The following is a 19,845-nucleotide window of genomic DNA, read 5'->3' on the forward strand; positions in this document are numbered from 1 at the left end:
AGAAAGGTGATTTCCTTAAATCAGTCATTTTAAATCTTCTATTATTATCATTAATAATTTTGTATATCATACACCAATAGTGTCTTCCTTTTTCTTATCTTAGAGCTATTTCTCTATCACATTCTCTTTTCAAACAGAAAGAGAAAATGGTAATTTGAAAAAAGGTTCACATAAAATAAATTTCAAGGTCTTGTCATTTGGGATTGAAGCAACTTATTACATAGATGATATTTCCTTTAGAAGATGCACGTTAGTGTTTGTCATTTTTTAAAAGGCAACAGAATTCCAACATCACATTAAAATGTGCAGATTTAGAATGAGAACTGGCAATGCATGTGAAGAGTAAAAAAAATATAATAAAAGAAGCTGATATGTAATATACGAGAAAATGAGTATGAAAGAACAGTAAATAAATTAATGGAAAGTCAATATGGCAAAGAATTTAAATAATACAAGGATCTAAGAATTAACATGTCAGTTGATAACATTTCACCATATCTGCTTATCAGAGTAAAAGTATAAATTTGCATAGAGACAGAAATTTGAGCAGAATAAAATTCTACCTCAAAAAGTCTAAATTCAGAAAAAGAAAACATATAAAATGATCTTAAATACTATCTTCATTTGCTTTAAGACTTAAATCTGTTTTATTCTCTTACTACTACAAGTCCCTTTTTTTACTTTCATTTATTATAAACAAGAGAGTCTGTAACTCTTTATAACTCTATGACTTCTGAATTTAAGGTTAACTTGCAGTAAAAAGAGTTCCCCAATATAATATATTAATATTTTAAAATCTATTGGACAGTTAGATAAATTTCTTGATCAGCTAAAAGCAATATTATGCTTTACATGCCTATAATGTTTGATTAAAAACCTTTAGTTAAATATGAAGAGACAAATTAATTTGAAACAAATGGAAGCAATGCATGCAATCTAAATTAAGTTTCTAAATACAGGCAATTAGAAGCAAGGGGGAAAAAAATCTATGATAACTGGTTCAACTCACCTATTTATCTAGAATTTTATTTCAAGTATTTACTTCACCAAAATCAAAATGAATAAAAAAAGGTACCCACCATATGTGGTCAACTTACTTTGCAATGATCATATTGGAGCTGTAAGGCTGGAACATCCCCTCCAATGGGCATTTGTTTCTTAAGCTCTTCATCTTTCATATTCAGCCATTTGATCAGTTCTTCTAACGATATCAGCAACCTGTTCCACTTCTCAGCACTGGCCTCCAAATGGGCCCTGTTGAGAGATAATGCCAACCATATTTAGAAGTTTGAATTGCATCCAAAAAATTATGTTCTTTCCTTTAGCCTAATAATCCTGTATGACCAACTATGTTCACGTCCAAGAAAGAGACTCACTCTTTATAAAAAATACAAATATATATTCAGTAAGAAACAGTTATTTTGAATAAGCTAGAATATTCAGAGGATATACTGGTAATATCTATCAAAATTTAAAACGTACACCTCCAAACCACAAAGGCATAAATACGAGGTCTTCAAGAAGCATGTCGATGCTAGAACGTAAAATTATAAAAACAAAGTTTCAATAGTTTACGTATAGTCTATATGTACAGCCAAACAAAATTTTTTTCTCATTTCGCCTATATACACGAAGAGAGGGATAGAGAGAAGAAATTACATGGCATACAAATTGTTTAGAAGGATACATACCAGATGTGGTTACTACTGAGAACACAGTAATTCTTATACTAATTGAGTATTTACAACAGGCCCATATTATTTTTCTTTCCAAAAAAAGCTAATTTTTTAGGAAAGGAAATTACTAGCCTTGATTTCTCTTGTAACCAAAGAAATTACTAAAAGCAGAACATCACCAACATTTACCTCAAAAAGTTGGAAAACAATAAGGCACTTCTTGGACAGAATACTGTTTAGCTTAAGGCTGATGTCCAGTGACAAACGTCCACTGTGAAAAGGAAACAAGTGAGCAGAAGCCATGGATTGCAGTACTTTATACTCTGATCAACAGGAGAGAGCTTTGTTTACATAATAATTCTGTTTTTAGCACAGAAAAGCACCTATAGATTCTTAAATTACGAACTTCATCATCAGGGAGCCGTGCTTAGGAAATACATTTTTATGTGATGAAGACTCCAATGAGAGCACAAGCCCTTGAAACTAGAAACGCAAATAAAAGCACAAATTTGCTAGTTTGCTCTTGGTAGAGCCTTGGAGAAAGCCCGCTTGCCCAGTCTCAAGCCCGTAGCACGTGGACTGGATTTGAAAAGTTAGCTCAGTCAGAAACAACTCCAGAGACTCAAGGAATCAATGTTTACTCAATTCTGCATCACCCCAGTGGACAGGCTGTGAATGTGGATTTAAGCGGAATTACCGGAATTACTTTGACCTTTCCGATTGAGGGGCAAGGCTGATAGGGACAGGCATAAGCCTTGTTACACAATAGCTTCCAAAGACTAAAGACTTATGATGGCAAAAGATGACTCATTTGGGGCAAGCCCAGATGTAAGAAACCTCACTGATTAGGTTTCATATCCTCTCATACAACACTCTTACCTTGACATTGACTTCATGATCCCCACTTCCAGAGATCTGCTCTTTACTGAGTGATACCCGGCACAGCTCACTACTGTCCCTCAGACCTGTCAGTGATTTCCTTTTTGGACGTCTCATCTGCTTGAGTCCCTCTTTCAAAGCGGATAGCTCTGCTATAGTTAATTCAACAAATATTTCCCTGTTGATCATATTATGTGGTTCTCCCAACAACAGATATTCAAAAACATGAAGTTTTTGTTTAAAAGTTCATAGTGTTTTCAGAAGAACAACTATAAGTAATTGATATCTAGTTTATCTCTAATTCATACAATAATGACCATGGTCTTTAAGCCAATATTATTGGCTAAAAGAAAAACTAATTGGAGTTCTGCTTATCTCTAAAATACCATGAACCGGCATTCAGTCACATACAAAAGACAAATTGTCCTGCATCTATTTATAGTTCTATTTTCAGCCTCTTAATATAAAACAAAGTATTCAAACTCTACAATTCTATATCTTATTCACAAAAGCTAGGTAGGAATTAATAATAAATAATTTGTAAACACAGAAAGTTTGAGGTATTTTATAATTCTTTCAGAATTACATGATTAAAACAATGTATTTTATTCCCTTGTATTTACAATCTTTTCTATTCATCCTACAGGTGCCATGATTGACCTCACTTTACAAAATTATGCTTTAATGAGATCCTGATTCTGCTTCAGCACCAGCTTTTCTGTGCTCATATTGATTAATTTTAGGCCAAATATGTAATTACCTACACCTGATAAACAATAATTGTACTTGTCACAGAGCAGAACTAAATGATTTCATTTATATTAACTGAAAACTCTCTGCCAGTTACAAACCACTTTGCAAGAAGTATACTTGACTGAGCTGTTGCAATTTCTTTCCAGCATTTCTAAATGCAAAAAAAAAAAAAGGCAGCTCAAAATCAGAGGTCCTTAGTCAATTAAGAAGTGCTTGAGTGTCTCTGTGTGCCAAACACTTATGCACATACCCTGACCTCTTATTTTCGGTTATTTGATCCTGTATCTTCAATGTCTGTAGTTTAACTCTTTAATCAATAACTAAACCAGACGTTACAGTGCTTTGAAATCCAGTTACACATGCTCATTGTATTGAAGAGGATGCAAATGTCTTTCCCAATGCAATTAACTCTTTTGACTGCACAGAAATAATGAAATTCATCATAGAAATTTACGGCATTCAGCACCTGAAGAACTATTTACAAAGATAAAGGCAATACTTTTTTAAGAGAGATACTAAAGGGACTTTGAAATAAAAAAGATAACATTGGTATACGTGCTTCTCTGCATCTTTCTTTCTCCATAGTAAAAAGCAAGCTGATCTGGCAGATTCTTTGTCTGGAAAATCTGTTCTGGTTATTCTCCAATAGATTACAACTATGTGTTTAGTGGATTACTACCATATGCCCAAGTAAATGCATGCTTCCGCAGTAGCTTTCAGTGTTCTAGTTTCAATTTAATTCTTTCATCTTTCAAGATGAAAGCCTTTTCTTGGGCAATGGGTTGAATGCTTTGCGAGAAGAAACCTTAAAATTTGTGTTTGGTGTAGTTATACTTTCTCAATTTTACTCTAAACATATTAAAGCTTACATTTCCCCAAGACTACAGCTAACCAGCCATCAATCATGCATTCAGACTCTTCACCTGCAACGTTTCTTTATCTGACACATATCCATGAGCACTCACATTTTGGATAATTGATTTATTATCCTAACTCTCACCTGCTTCAGTGCCTTCTTTGGGTATTTGACATGGTCCTTCTAGTTGTGGCATGTGGGATGCCGCCTCAGCGTGGCCCGATGAGCAGTGCGATGTCCACGCCCAGGATTCGAACCAATGAAACATTGGGCCGCCTGCAGCGGAGCACGTGAACCCAACCGCTCAGCCACGGGGCCAGCCCCTTAAGTGATCAGTTATTTTTTAAAATATAATGCAAAAACTTTTTGGAAGGTAAAGATCCATAAAAATTGTACTTCATAATTTAAATACACAGCCATGTGTTGCTTAACAACGGGGATACATTCTGAGAAATGTGACACTGAGCAATTTCGTCATTGTGCGAACACCATACAGTGCACTTACACAAACCCAGGTGGTATAGCCTACTACACACCTAGGCTATATGGTACTAATCTTAAGGGACCACCGTCATATATGTGGTCCATTTGTTGGCCAAAACATCGTTATTCGGCGCACAGCTGTAGCAAAAAAAGAACTTATTTTAAACCACCAAAAATTTCTACCTTTTGATGTTTTTACTCCTTCTCCCAGTGTACAGATATGCAAAATGGAAGAAACAGGATGAATGAGTAAAGAAGGGCATTTGTTAAAATAAAACACTACAGTTTTTAATTTATTCAATAAAAACAAACATTTATGGAGCACCTGCTCTGACATTAGGCACTACACTTTTCAGAAATAGGAAGTTCTAGGGTCAAGTTAGGAAAAGGACAAGTAAATCTGAGATAGGACACTAAGCTGAGATCGGATGCTGTGAGACAGGAAACCTAACAACTCTAGGAGCGTACCAATGGCTCAGAGAAGGAAGCCATGGCGAGAATTTGGAACCCAAACTTACGTCCATGCATTGTCTTCACCATGGGCAGCAGGAAGAGGGCAGACGGAAACTGCCCAGCTACATCTGTAGACAAGTAAAGATACATTTGGAAAGTAAGTCTACCAAAGAATATAATGACTCAAATTAAGAGGAGCAAAGACATACTATCCTCTATGATGTAAAGACTGTGCAGAATTAAATTCCAATCTGGCATTCTTACTACACATAAAATTTCTCTTTACTTTATGATAAAACCTATAGGATACAAATTGAGTTCCAATGAAAAACAACACCTTTATTAGTACAAGAATAACCAATAACGTTAAAGAGAATTAGTCCTACTCCCAGCAAGGGGATTAAGACCCACAAGCAGAAAACACAGTCCTCCGAATTCAGGCTGTGCCTCCAATGTGGTGGCCACCAGTGACATGTAGCTATTTCAACTTCAATTTAACTTAATCAAAACAAATAAAATCTGAAATTCAGCTCATCAGTTGCACTAGCCACATTTCAAGTGATCAACATGCCATGTATGTTCACCGTAGTGAACAGTGCTAATACAGAACATTTTCATCATCATAGAAAGGTCTATCGGAAAGTGCTGAACCAGAGGAAAAAAAAGGAAGAAGAGAGCAGCAGAATCTTCCTCTATTAGACTTGGGAAAAGGAAATTTTAGTAGTTTTACAATATGGTTAGTAAAATCAACTACCTAAGGTTAAAAGTGGTGTCAACGACATTGTAAAATGTGGTCACATTAGATGTAATGATGATGTTAAAGGTTAATCTTCTCTAAGGGCTTTTTAAAAGGTGCCCTGAATCTTTAAGAGGCTCATAAAAAAAGGGGGAAGATAGAATTTTATCTTTGAACTCTGTTTTCATTAGATTTAACAATTTCACTGGCCTTTGAAACCATATGTTAATAAGGATCTATATTAAACATCATTAAGCTGATAAGTGGATATTTAATTAACATAATCCTAAATTAAATAAGTTTAACATAAAAATTTAGGCCATGTCATTCACATTACTGAATTTATTAGTATATTTCCCATTCACATTTTTCCAGGGAGTAAAAAATATTGCCAAAGTTTCTAAGAGCCTATCTTCTAGCTGAAGTTTCAAAGCATTTGCTATCTCCTCTTACACTGTTCTAAGTGAAATATATGATTGCATGTATTCTTTCTGATCGTAAAAGAATATTTGGCACCCTGGGTTTCAGTATTTAAAAAGTTGAATTGTAGTCATCCAAAAGACTACAAAATAATATTTAAGATATTAACCCAAGACATGGAGCCACATATCACCACGTAGTTCCAATGATCACACCATGGTCAAAAGGGGTAATGCCTGCAAAGCACTTAGTGTAGGTCTGGCACAGGAATGTTCCATATCTTTAGCAGACATTCTCTTCTCCAAAAATGATGATAAATTAGAGCAGATGCTCCCCGCCATGACAATAGTGACTTTAGCACAATTAAAGCACAATTTGAAATACAGAACACACTGAAGGGGCATTTACCAGATGGCCGCCTTCTCAGAAAGATGAAGCAAGGCCACCTGCAGAGAGGGAGCTTTGGGAGAAGTTTGGGAGCTGAAGAAGAATCAAATCTTTAAAAAAGAGGCATGGTAGTGAAAACAATAGAAAATCATTCAGAATCCCAATACCACTTCTAAGTACAAAGTGTCAAATTACAGTAGAAGAAATGTTATCATTTTCCACTTTGTAGTGCAACACTAGGAAGGCCAGAATTAAGAGCAGGGGATAGAAAGGGTGTGGTCTCAGGATGTCAGAGATTGGAAAAGTAGACAGGAAATTCAAGGGGGAGAAGAAATTCAAGGTCCTGATACCAGTGAAATGGCTTATGATGGAATCCAAGCTGGGTAGAAGGGTTGACGGAGTCTGAAAAGAGGAAGGGTTTAAGCAAATAAAGATCAGGAGAAAGATGGGTGAGTTCAGGAAGAAGGAGGAAAAAGAAAGCTAAGAATTTCAGAGTTGAAAATATTAGAGGATGTGCACTTTCAAACAATCCAGTTGGAATATTGCAGATGAATTCTATATACAAGATAAAATCATAAGGCTAAATAATAGTAGGTAGATGGTCCTCAGACATAATAAGCTACTGAAAGAAGGTACCCTCTTCATATGGTCCTAAACTTTAATGTGAAGGAGAGTCAATTTATTGATGATGTTGTAAACAATTCTGATTTGATACAGCAGGGAGCTCTTCTCTAACTAATGTGGCAACATCAGTGGCATTCATATGCACACGGCCAGGTGGAATGTAGTAAAATAAAACGCATGCTCTGGGGAACAATCTGCCCTTGGTCTCCTGGAGATTATCATCTCAGGGAAGCCAGGATGACACGGGACGTTAACGGAGTCCTAGGTATGGTCAGGTCTATGGGACTTCAAAACAGAATAGAGATAAAGGCCTGTACAGACAAAGTAAAAAGAAATTTGGAAGTCAAAATATAAAAAGTTATCACTACAGATATTGACACCAGGATGAGAGCTGAGGAAAAGATGGAGAATAAAAGGGAAGCGAGATGCTCAAATCAATGAGTAAAGCAGAAGAATGTCTTACAGATCAGGAGGAAGCAGGAATAAGATGGTGAGAGGGTAGAATGATGGATGTATCACTTCTAAGGAGAAGTTATTGAGAGATGGAGACGAAATGCTTAAGAAATAGCAAAGAGGCTGCCAACTTTCCCTCTTATGCCCGTGCTGGCACGGCTCCTGTTCAGCCAGTGTGCCCGCGGGTGCCATCCTGGAAGTTTATGGCTGGCATTCTGATTGTTTGGTGTCCACAGCAGTCATTAAATATTCAGAATATTCCCACTGGCTGCCAGGTGAGGAAAATGGGGAAATTAAACTCTCTTAACGAGTGTTTTAAGTAAAGCAGGCAATTAAGGGAAAAGCCAACTTTCAATTATAAAGAAACGTGCTGGAAGAGTTTACAGAAATATGAAAGATACAGGAGAATTTGTCACAATAGAAGCCAGTGTAAGGGTAGACTGTGCTTTAAACGAATGAGAGGAAAGAAGAGAGGAGCAGAAATTCAGTGTGCTTAACAGGCGTCATTTTCAATAGGGACTGAAGGAGGTAGGTCATCTGTACATACTGGTTAATGAGAACACTTCCCCATCCTGACTCCTTGTGGGGGCGGGGGCTTTTCTCACTAAGCACACTCCTGGCCTCTTCTCCATCCCTTTCTCACTCAGTCCCTGTAGAGGGAGAGTGAGGAAGCTGATTTGTAAATCTGGGGAATAACTGGATGCGCTTAGCTCAGCCACTCTTGCCTCTCGAGAACAGGCCTGCAGAGACTGAGTTCTTTCTATTGTTCATGCAGGCTTCCCACTCCGGAGGCCACCTTAACCAGGGTTGGCTGGTAATTCCGACTCACTCTGGGGTTCCATTGAGTTCTCACTCTAAGCTACCCCCTCCAACCTGGCCTCTGTCAGTAGTTGACATGACATTGCAGTTTTCTCTTGAACATTTTTTGTTTCATATTTGCTCAGAATCCAGCCAGGAAAGAGGGATACCATTTGTCGGGGGACTTTCTCAGAAATTCCAGATATTAGTGACTAAGATAGAAAAAGATGGGGTAGGGAGAATTTTTATGTCTTTTGAACTACTTAATGCCAAGAAGAATGGTAATCAATGAAAGTAACAATAATAGTTAATAATTATTGAATGCTTACCACATGGCACTGTTTTAGGCACTTTACATAGGCTAATTAAATGAAACATTCATGACAACTCTAGAAGGAAGTTACTCTTATTGTCCCCATTTTACACACAAGGAAACACATATCATCTAAGTAACCTGCCCACGGTGGCACAGTTCTAAGAGACAAAGCCAGACTTTGAAGCTCGACAGTCTAACTCCAGAGCATAACTCCATTAAATGCTATCTGCACCGCTTCTCTCTGAGGCATGCTTCCTAGATGAGGGCCCATTACTGAGAATAATAAACCATTTTATCTTTTTTTAATTGAGATATAATTGACATATCATATTATGTTAGTTTCATGTGTGCAACATAATGATTCAATATATACATATATTGCGAAATGACCACAATAAGTCTAGTTAACATCCATCATCACCCAAGTAATAATGAACATGTTAATATCATTTATTTCACCCAGTTTTTGAAGTTAAAAATGAAAAATGAAGACTACATCGTTCTCTTCTTTAGTTAGACATATCCAATCTATATGAAAGCATAGACAGTACAGATACAGACACAGCCCTCCGGCTGTTATAAACTCATGATACTGTGACGTGTAATAATACAGTTATAGCAATGTGTCCTCTCTCTCTCTCCCTCCCTTCACAGCAGAGTTACTTGAGAAAAGGAGACTGTTGACTCAGTTCTATTTCCACTTCCTTACTTCCCATTCTGACTCTTGAGTCCTCTGCAATCAGACTTGCACCTCAACCAAAAAGTGGTCCAGGCACAAGTCACCAAAGCCCTTCTAACTGCTCCCGTTCTCTGTAGCCCTGCCCTGCCTCCACTTCTTTAAGCAGCCAACACTCTTAACTACGTCCTTTTTGAAACTACCTCCTCCCTTGGCTCTTGACAACACTCCCCTCTGGTTCTGCTCCCTCCTCAGGGGCAGTCACTTCTCAGGTTTCTTTGCTGGCTTCCCCTTCCTTCACCTATTCCTTATGCATCAGGGTTTCCCAGGATTCTTTGCTGTGCTGCCTTCTAATTTTTCCCCTCGTGCCTACTCTCAACGCTTACCCGTCACCTCTATCTGGACTCTCCCCATGCCACCATCTATCTATTTGCTTTATAGCTCTCTGTTGAAGAGCAGACATCCATCCAATGGCTACTGGGTATTTGTTTCTGGATAGTGCCTCAACAACATGAACTAAGTTTCTATTCACTCTCTTCCCTCTCCTAGATACTGAAAGGGCCTCTTAGCAGGTCTCCCTGTCTTCACAATTGTGCTCATCTAACGCATCCTCCATAGTTGGGTGGAAGGGATCTTTCCAAACCTCAAATCTAAGCATGTTGCCTAAAAGTTTTCAAATTCCATTACCAATGCAACAGAGCATGGGAACACAAGTGTTCCATGATTTGTGTCCTACCTCTCTCTCCACCTTTTTTCTAGCCATAATCTTTCTCCTTTACACCAACAGCAAATTTTATTCTCAGACAAACTGAACTTCTGTGAAAACACAGTGTTATTTCAAGCCTCTTGCTTAGATGCCCTTCTCCTGTCCTCACCCAGTCCATCTGGGGAATAACTATACATCTTTCAAGGCTCAGCTTAGGAGTCGCCTCTTTTATGAAGCCTTTGATGACCCTCTGAAGGGAGAGTGACCACTCCCTCCTCTGGGCCCACCTTAACCTGGACAGAACTGTGAACCCTCCAGGGGCAGGGGCCATAGCTTATTTATGATTAGCAATATCTTACACATACAAGTAAGTACTTATTAAATGCTTGAATAAATGTCTGAATCTCCAGAAGTGAGTAATGAGGCTAAAAATTATCTTAATTCATTATCACATTAATAACACATTTTACTGGAATGTATGATCTATCTTGATGCAGCAACCCACTGGCAAAAGCTCATTCTCCCATCTTCTAAAAATAACATTAATCGATTTATTAGATAATATTCCAATTGTAGCTTATGAGTTCTTTCTTTCTAGGTTAGGAAAAAATAGAACTTGATAGGCTAGGCAATAACATCCATGAAAGACCAAAGATTGCTTTTGTTTGTAGCTTTCCACTTGGAACGACCTATGATGTAGGCTTTCACTAAATTCTCCTAAACGAAGAACTCATCCTCCAAACTCTTGAAATTCCAGCACCACAGGCACAGTCTTCACTAGGGCCAGCCCCGTGGCTTTTAGCTCATCAGCCCAGATGCTGGTATACTAGAACCTAAGTGAATGTTCTCCACCGTATTAACATTTTAGATCTTTTTTATTTATTTATGTTTATGGGGAACAGAAGTCGCAACCCAACAAGATCTGGCTAATTGAAAATTCAATTGTAAATAATTATAAGAATATTCTCTCATTGTACAATATTCCCCAATTTTCCTCTCTTACTAACAAAAGAAGAGTTGGCTCATGTTGACATAATTTACAACAGAATCTTTACATGCTATATTACCCCCTTCTTTAAGTGTAAAAGGAAGTACAAATCTTCTTTCATGAGCTCCAGAAGAATAAAAACCTTTCAGGACATCTCTTCAGAAAGAAACATTTTTAAAAATTCATTCCTAATAAATAACCATTGAAGATTTCTGCTCTTTACAAAGTAGTTCTATGAAATCCAGAAACCAGCTGAAGTAGATCCACTGAGCCCCTTTATGTATGTTAAAACAAACTAGATGCTACATTGGACGGGCTCTACATAGATTAAGGAACTATCAGATTATCCCACTCAATCTTCACAACACTCATGTAGGTTAAATATTTACATTTTGATTTTGTAAATGAAAAAACTAAGGCTCAGAGAGAGCAAGTGACTTGCCCAAGATGAAAAAGTAAATAGTAAAGTCAAAGAGTCAAATTCAAGCCATTTGGTTTAAAGTTGTACATTTTTCTATACATCGTATGGTTTCTGAACTCTGAAAGGAACTGACCCAAGTGTGTAAGGCACAGGTCTTCCTACCGACATTCCTCTTCGGGATCTTTGCTCAATAACAGGTTCTCAGTCAGTTTCCTCTAAACTCATATCCAATTAGGTACTATCCACCATCTATTAAAGATAATTCCAAAATATTCTTGACTCCCAATAACACTAATAATTGCCACAATAAGTATTTTTCAAGGTCCTTTCCTAATGAGCATTCTGGTCCTCAGATTCATCCTTAATTAACTTTACTTTCTCCAAATGCAGTCAGGAATCATCAGTTTTCCATTTTGGCGCCAACAAGAGAAATTTAATTTCTATAAATACATCATCAGGTTGGACATACACTCAGTACGATGAAGCAAAACACTTTCATTGCCAAGAGTCAAAAAGATCTGGATCCAAATCCTGCTTAGCACTTGTTAGCTCAAAAACTTGATAAATTCCTTAGGTTCACCAAGCCTCTGTTTCCTCGCGCAAGAAAGTATACCATTCACCTTACTGGGATTTTTTGAGTACTAAATAATGTTTGTAAAGATTCTAACGTGGCATTTGGTCAAGGTCAATATTCAATAATGAACAGGTGTTGGTAACATTATTATTAGCATTATAAGGTTTAAAATATGATATGTGAATTTGTAAGTAGTCAGGCACAGTGGGCAGAGGGCACTGCACATAAATGAGGCAAAAACTATAAAGAAATAGCCTCTGCATTTAAATCTATTTAAATTTAAAATGATCTCTGAGGAAGTAGCCCAGTGGTAAGGCTTCCTGTTCTCCTTCTGTTGTACAAAAGCACGAAAGTCCTCCTCTCCCATTATTTTTATTTTGATATTGACTATTCTGACCTGATGCTAGCAGATTTTGCTTTTAAGTCGTTCCATCTCTGGTTCATATCATCCAGTCGATGCTGAAGCATAGTAGCCTCTTCAGAATTTCCCAAAGCTTTTACCATCTTCTGCCTGTTTCCATCAATGCTTTTAAATATGTCATTATGGGCATCAATTTCTGCCTGGATGTCCTAAAGAGAAAAAAAGCAAAGAGATAACGCAAATGTTAGGTACTAGTGTCAATATTACTTGGGATTGCCACATAGAGCTTAATTTTTTTATACACCACAGGTGAGTTTCTTAGAAACAAAATAGTTAATTTCACGTTAAACGATAATAAATTCAAGTGTTTCCACGATTCTTACATTGAAAATAATTGTCTTAAAATCTTCAATACATTGATGCCCCAGTTCTTAAAAATAGAATATTACAATCTAAATTTCATGTATCAACTAGTTAGATACTAGTATTTCAGACTCAGTGAGCAATTGTTGAAATTTTATGTAACTGTTGCCAAATCATTGAGTTTTGCTAATATCCAGATTCTTTCTCTCCTTTAGACATAGGCAAAACTTTCCTCAAAATACCAAGTTTTACAGAGATCTCTAAGATCTTACATAATTTTAATTGATTTTTCACATTTAGACATACTAATAGTTCATCCTTTCAATACAAAAAATTTCTTTCTAAAATTATAAAACATTTTCATAAAAATGTTTATCCTCATTAAGAAATAAAAACTAGGGGACGGCCTGGTGGCACAGTGGTTAGGTTTGCACATTCCGCTTTGGTGGCCCGGGGTTTGCTTGTTTGGATCCTGGGTGCGGACATGGCACCACTTGGCAAGCCATGCTGTGGTAGGCGTCCCACAAATAAAGTAGAGGAAGATGGGCACGGATGTTAGCTCAGGGCCGGTCTTCCTCAGCGAAAAGAGGAGGATTGGCAGATGTTAGCTCAGGGCTAATCTTTCTCAAAAAAAGAAAGAAAGAAAGAAAGAAAAATTAATGACAAAATAATATTTCTCCTATTAAATGGGAAAATATTTTATTTTTATAAAGCAAATTTGAGTATAGTTTAAGCAAAATAAGAATTCTTATAAATTAATAGAATAGAAATTGGTTCAGACTTTGAGACAGTATTTTGGTAATCTGTATCAAAAGCCTTAAAACTGTTTAAATCATCTATCCTAGGAAGATTGATGTATAAACATATTTATCATACTGTTTTTAAAGTAAAAAAGTGGAAACTATCATATTAATGGTTATATAATACTAAGTTTAAAAATGGAGGATACAAAGCTATATATTATTATGATGTTAATTTAATTTCTAAAGTAGATATTTAAATTAGCATAGGTATTGGTGTATCATTGCACACACATACACATTAAAAAAGTGTAAGAAATAAATCAAAATAGTGTAAATTCTTATAGAAGAGGATTACAGGTGATTTCTTCTTTATACTTTTCTGCATTTCCAAATTTCTACAAAAAACAGGGATTCTTTTTCTAACTAGATACATACAACAAATTTTAAATAGAGTCTTATCAATTTTTTAATACTCTCCCATCATAAGATTGTCAACACAATTATCTATATTAATTTGGCAATCATCTTTTCCTCGTAAATAAAATAGAAGCAATCTAGTTGTAGCTAACCAGTGTAACAGCTATTACCATCCAACAAATGAGCCAATTAACAAGCAGAATAACAGACACCAGAGGGGGTCATGAAGGTGTGGGGTGAGTCTCCATGGCATTAACTGGTAATGAATATTAAAGCAACTTACCACAGAAATTCAGATAATGAATCTGAATTAGTAAAAGGAGAGTAAACTCTTTAACACCAAAAGTTTATTACCCTTCTCATCTTAAGTTTTCCTTTATGAACCTCACTCTTCTTAAGTTTCTCCAATTCTAAATGAGCAGGATAAAAATTTAAATAGGAAGTCTTTAAGGGGCCGGCCCCGTGGCTGAGTGGTTAAGTTTGCATGTTCGCTTCCACAACCCAGGGTTTTCCGGTTCTGATCCTGGGCACGGACATGGCACATTAGGCCACGCTGAGGTGGCGTCCCACACAGCAAAGCCAGAAGGACCTACAACTAGAATATACAACTACGTACTGGCGGGCTTTGGGGAGAAGAAGAAGAAGAAAAAAACAAAGACTGGCAACAGATGTTACCTCAGGTGCCAAACTTTAAAAAAAAAAAGAAAGTCTTTGAATACTCAGAATGCTTTCATTTATTTAGAACTCACCCCAGGTAAGCAATCCATGAATTCCATCAAGAACCAAGGCTGTGGGGCCAGCCTCTAACGGATTGTTCTTCCAGCCTCACAGACCTACACTAACCAGAAAGACCCGGGAAGGGTCTTTTGTACCTCACTACTCCAATCAGTGTGGTAGGAAGGTGTCACCTACATGAGGTTAAGGGGCGGAACTGCTGTATTATAATTTCTGAGATTTGTCACATCTAACGTGACACTAACAGAGTCAGATGTGAGAAGTGGGAAGTTTGATGGACAGCTTCTACGAGGTTTATGCTCCAAATTTGCAAACCGATGACCTCTGGGGTTATCTGACCCTAATGACAAAGCCAAATCAGGTCCACCTGCAATGTGAGATCTGAGTACACCCAGAGTTAGGGTTAATCACTGAACAAAAACTCCGAGATCATTGACTCTTCTGTATTTCACTAGCACCCCATGCCAGAGCAGCGCAGAGAGGGAACCGACAGGGGAGCAGGGAACAGAGCCAGATACTCATTCCAGGTCCTCAGGCTGGGCAACATTACGCTTGGAAATGGCAATCTCATTATCATCTTGGTTTGGGATGCTTCAAGTAGAAATTCTCATTGAAAAAGAAAAAGGAAAGAAAAGTTCTGCTGAAAGGTTCTTTGGCGTCATCTCCTGAACTATAAAGTGCTATACACTTAAGGATGGAAGTGTTCTGTTGCTGTGTTCCGAAATGCATTTTAAGACATCTAAAGAGATATATTAAAAAGTCAACAGTTGTTAGCTTATGCTGTATATAATAGTTGTCTTTCTCAAGAAGCTCAACAACACAATGAGCAAGGCATCTCTTTGCTCTGTATTGCCAAGGAGAATCTTGCCCCAAATTTCCTGTATAGGTTCCTAAACATTATCATCAGTGGACCACACCTAAAATGACAAGGCAATTTGAAATCACAACTTCCTGAAGTAGCCTGATCTATACACTTCCTTTCACATTCAAGAGAATTAGAAAAACAAAAGGGCATTAAGATCCATAAATCATTTTCTAAGTTTCACAAGAGCATTCTAGACCATCAGGAAATTTGGATACCAAGAGCATGAAGCAAATTTGGCTCCTAACCTCAGATCAGACGATACCTCTTCCAACCCAGCCACAATGATGAACGGCGTAAAACAGAACTGCATCTCTGGCCCTGTCAATGATTAGAAGCATTTCTCTAAAGTTTTGGCGAAGAGTGCTACCAGTGATCATAAATTCATGTCGAAAAGTAACTTTCAATATGTGGAAAACCCTTCCACGCATGAGCTTCATCAAGTTAGGAAGGAAATCAACAACCAGAAAATAATCAAAGAGAAGGAAACTAGCATACGTTATTTTGTTTTATTTCACATTTGGTGGCATATTTATTTGGCCAAATATAGCAAGAGCTCAAGACAGAAAATCATCTTAATATTTCTTCTGTATCCTTCAGTCTCTGTTACACAGAATGAGCCTATGTAAAATTGATAGATAAATTGACAGATACATTGATAGATAGATAGAAAGGTAGATAGATAGGTAGGTAGGTAGATAGATGTATAAATGCATGAATAAAAGTCTGAATAACCTCATCTTGATTGATTGGCACATTAGCCACTGTAGTGCCAGGGAAAATCAGACAATTAAATAATTGGAAGGGAATGTAGTAATCATTTTATTTAAGCTCTTTATTTTAAAAAGTTAACATGGGGAACCTGAAATTTTTAGAAGATTGCACGGCAAAGCCTGCGTAACCCTTCACTGGAAATGCAGACTTACACACAGTTAATGAATCGTGTGCCTTTCTAGATCACTGTGCAATGATGCACTGGTTTTAAAATCAAGATGCCAGCATGGGAGGCCGTCAGAGCATGATCCTGTTGCAGCATCAAATGCTAAAATAACTTAGAGTTCTGTGAAAGAAGGTTTACCTGACTGCACAGCTGGAAGACATGCCCCACTAATGCTTCCCTCCGCCACCTGAAAGCTTTCCTAAACGTTAAACAGCAGAAAATCGGTATCAATAATTAGTTATGAGAATGTAATCCACCCAGAAGCACAAAGCAATGCTCTTTCAAGCATTTAACCTAAACCGGTCATGCGCACAGAGGGGCCACAGCAAGCTATTCAAGCAGTTGAACTAACATTTGAAAACAAAACAGAAAAAAAAAATTTTTTGAGGAAACTGGCCCTGAGCTAACATCTGTGCCCATCTTCCTCTACTTTATACGTGGGATGCCTGCCACAGCATGGCCTGATGAGTGGTGCATAGGTCCGTGCTTGGGATCCAAACTGGTGAACCCTGGACCACCAAAGGGGAGAGCACCAACGTAACTGTTATGCCACCGGGCCAGCCCCCAGAAGAAACATTTTAAGGATTCACTTGAAATGCTTGAAATGTGCCTTCAAACAATGTAACCATAACATAGAAGGTTAAGAAAAAGGCAGGGGTCAGAATAAGAGAACCATGTAGCTTTCTCTAACAAAAACACCATCCCAAGTAGAAGATGCACTCTTTCAGAACAGCCTTTCAAAAGACGGCTATAAAAGCTCACAGCGGTTCCCTCACCAAGAGTTGGTCTCTTTGCACATAACACCTGCTACCCAGGACAAAATTAACTTCATGAATAAAGGAAAACATTTATTTATTGACTGACATTTAATAACTGACATTTTCATGTTAACTTTGCCCTTAACTGGACATTTCTTTAATGATATAAGTCATAGAGATATTATATGCAAATACTTTATGAAGAAAGAAAGGTATGTGATATACATTTATAGTACTGTCTTTCTTTATAAGGTTCTATAATCAAGTAGTGGCTATAACTATACAAGCAAAAATGTTTCTTTAGGTTATAATGAACAGAACTGTTTGAACTCTCTGATAGGACACAGAGATTTGGAACAGTACCCTGGGGAAGTCTCCAACAACTGAACTGGTGCCAGAAAACACTCATCGTTTGGGGGCCTTGTTGACAGAATCTTGGTTTATTTTTGCATGGCTTATTTACCTAACCCTATAAGGCCACAGCGATGTTTTCTCTGAAGGAAGCCTGACCCCATTCCTAAAGGTGAAGAGTGAGGTTAGCCACACCTTCCCAACCACCTCCCAAGGCACAGGCTAAGTCAACAAAGCCAACCGTTAGGGGAAAAGAAACCCGCTATTCCTTCAAAAGTCAAACTAGAATTCCACGACAGTTCAGGATGGATTCTCAGGAGCTCAGCACTACTACCAGAGCTTTAGGTTTCGAAAATGAGGAATCATAATTTTAAAAAACAACAGTCAGATATTACCTAAAAAATAATACAACCAGCAAATAACATCATCAAAGGTCATTATGTGATATGTAAATATGCTTTGAGACAGTCTGTGAGCTTCTGGGATAGTGAATAATTGCAATTAATTATTCAATTAATTAGCTTACTTAATTCGTTGATTTAATAAATTATTCAATTAATTATATATAAACTACATCTTCTGTCAACAACTAATTTCATAGATTTTAATCACTGTATTAATAATTATGGAATCACATTTTAACAGACAATAGAAAGTCGTATTGCCTGGCCTACAGCAGCATTTATAAATTAAGAAATCAATGCCACTAAAGTTCTTTTCCCATTATCTGTGATTATAAATATGTGTTAGACAAAGCATAGAAGAAAAGTTAAATTACTTAGTGGAACAAGTTCACAATTACCTGCACTTGCGAGATAATTTGAACAAGCCAACTTGCAATGACAATGAACAAACAAACTACATTTTAAATTCCAACATAGTAAACACTGCTATTAACCAAAACACCTTTCACAACAAAATAAGTTCCAAATCCTTGCTTCTATAACAACTATTACCAAAACACACTGAAATCCTGGTGAGTTAAAATGTGATGGCTTGCCTTCTGAGGTGCACTTTCTAGAAGCAGGTTTGATCTGCAATGAACATAAGTTTCTTAAGAGCAGTTATTAAATGTTTCACGTGGCCTAACTATTGCCTCACCTTAATTCCCCAAATCAGATGGTATAATCGAAAATGAACAGGTTTGAAAACCCGGTCAAGGATTATTGCATTTAAACATTGAAAACCGCAATCCTGGGGCACCCAACTCCTGAACTCCTGACCTGTGTAAAGCAGGTTTTATTGCCCAGAAAACTCTCATTTTTTTCCCCTCGACATACATCTGCCCACACACCCACACACATGCACACACACAGGTACACAACCTCAGATCCTTCCTTCATCTTAAACTCATCTTTCAAGTCCCAGTTTCAATGTAATTTCTCCAGGAAAGACTTCACTGCACCCAGATTGGAGTATGGCTACCTGTTACTCTTACGGCTCCTTCTACTTTTGCTAAATCACAAGCTTGTAAGGAAAACTTTCCTTGCTTAAGGTCTGGATCCTCCCGCTAGGCTGTAAGTCCAAAGAGGAGAGGTTTTACCCTCTTCTCCACTGTCCCTGAACTCAGCCCAATGCCTGATACATACTATGCGCTTCATAAATATTTACCAAATATTGAATAAATGACTAGACCTTGAAATTGGAAGTCTACTGTGTCTCCCAGGATACACGTGTTTTAAAATTAGGTATTGCAAATTGAGCAGTAAAATATAGCTCCAAATTATAATTTTAAAAATTAGTCATCCTACAGGAGGTAAATGCCACAAAGAAAATTTAGCATTGAGTGGTTTCTCTCTGTACTGTCACTATGGGAAGCATCTTTCCCAAAGAATTCACTAAGAGAATGGTACTCCTCAGACACACGCATACATACACGCACATCCTTAGAGCATTACCATCATCATTAATCATCTAGTATCAGAACTACAAAAATAAAAGGCAATAGTCACTCAAAATGTCACTGAGCTAAAACTGTCCATTCCTCTATCCTTGGTGACTACTAAATAAATGAAACAGTACACAATGCACATGGCTCAGTATGACAGCATATTAATAGCCCCTGAAGCCATCAGATACTTCCTTTATGAAGCACTTTCAAGGAGAAAATTAATTC

The 19,845-nt window shown here is 37.3% G+C and overlaps 1 protein-coding gene across 15 annotated transcripts in view; it reads right to left on the reverse strand.

Annotated features, from left to right (window-relative positions):
• Positions 1-19,845, reverse strand: part of UTRN (utrophin) — a 486,786-nt gene that overhangs the window by 136,522 nt on the left and 330,419 nt on the right. For all 15 annotated transcript variants that reach the window (XM_046669467.1, XM_046669473.1, XM_046669465.1 and 12 more), the window contains 2 exons: positions 12,597-12,769; positions 1,098-1,254 (listed from right to left, as the gene is read on the reverse strand). In XM_046669467.1, the coding sequence (XP_046525423.1) occupies positions 1,098-1,254; positions 12,597-12,769 (330 nt within the window). The remainder of the gene's footprint in view (positions 1-1,097; positions 1,255-12,596; positions 12,770-19,845) is intronic.

This window comes from Equus quagga, chromosome 8, assembly GCF_021613505.1.
Source record: "Equus quagga isolate Etosha38 chromosome 8, UCLA_HA_Equagga_1.0, whole genome shotgun sequence".
Lineage (NCBI taxonomy): Eukaryota > Metazoa > Chordata > Mammalia > Perissodactyla > Equidae > Equus > Equus quagga.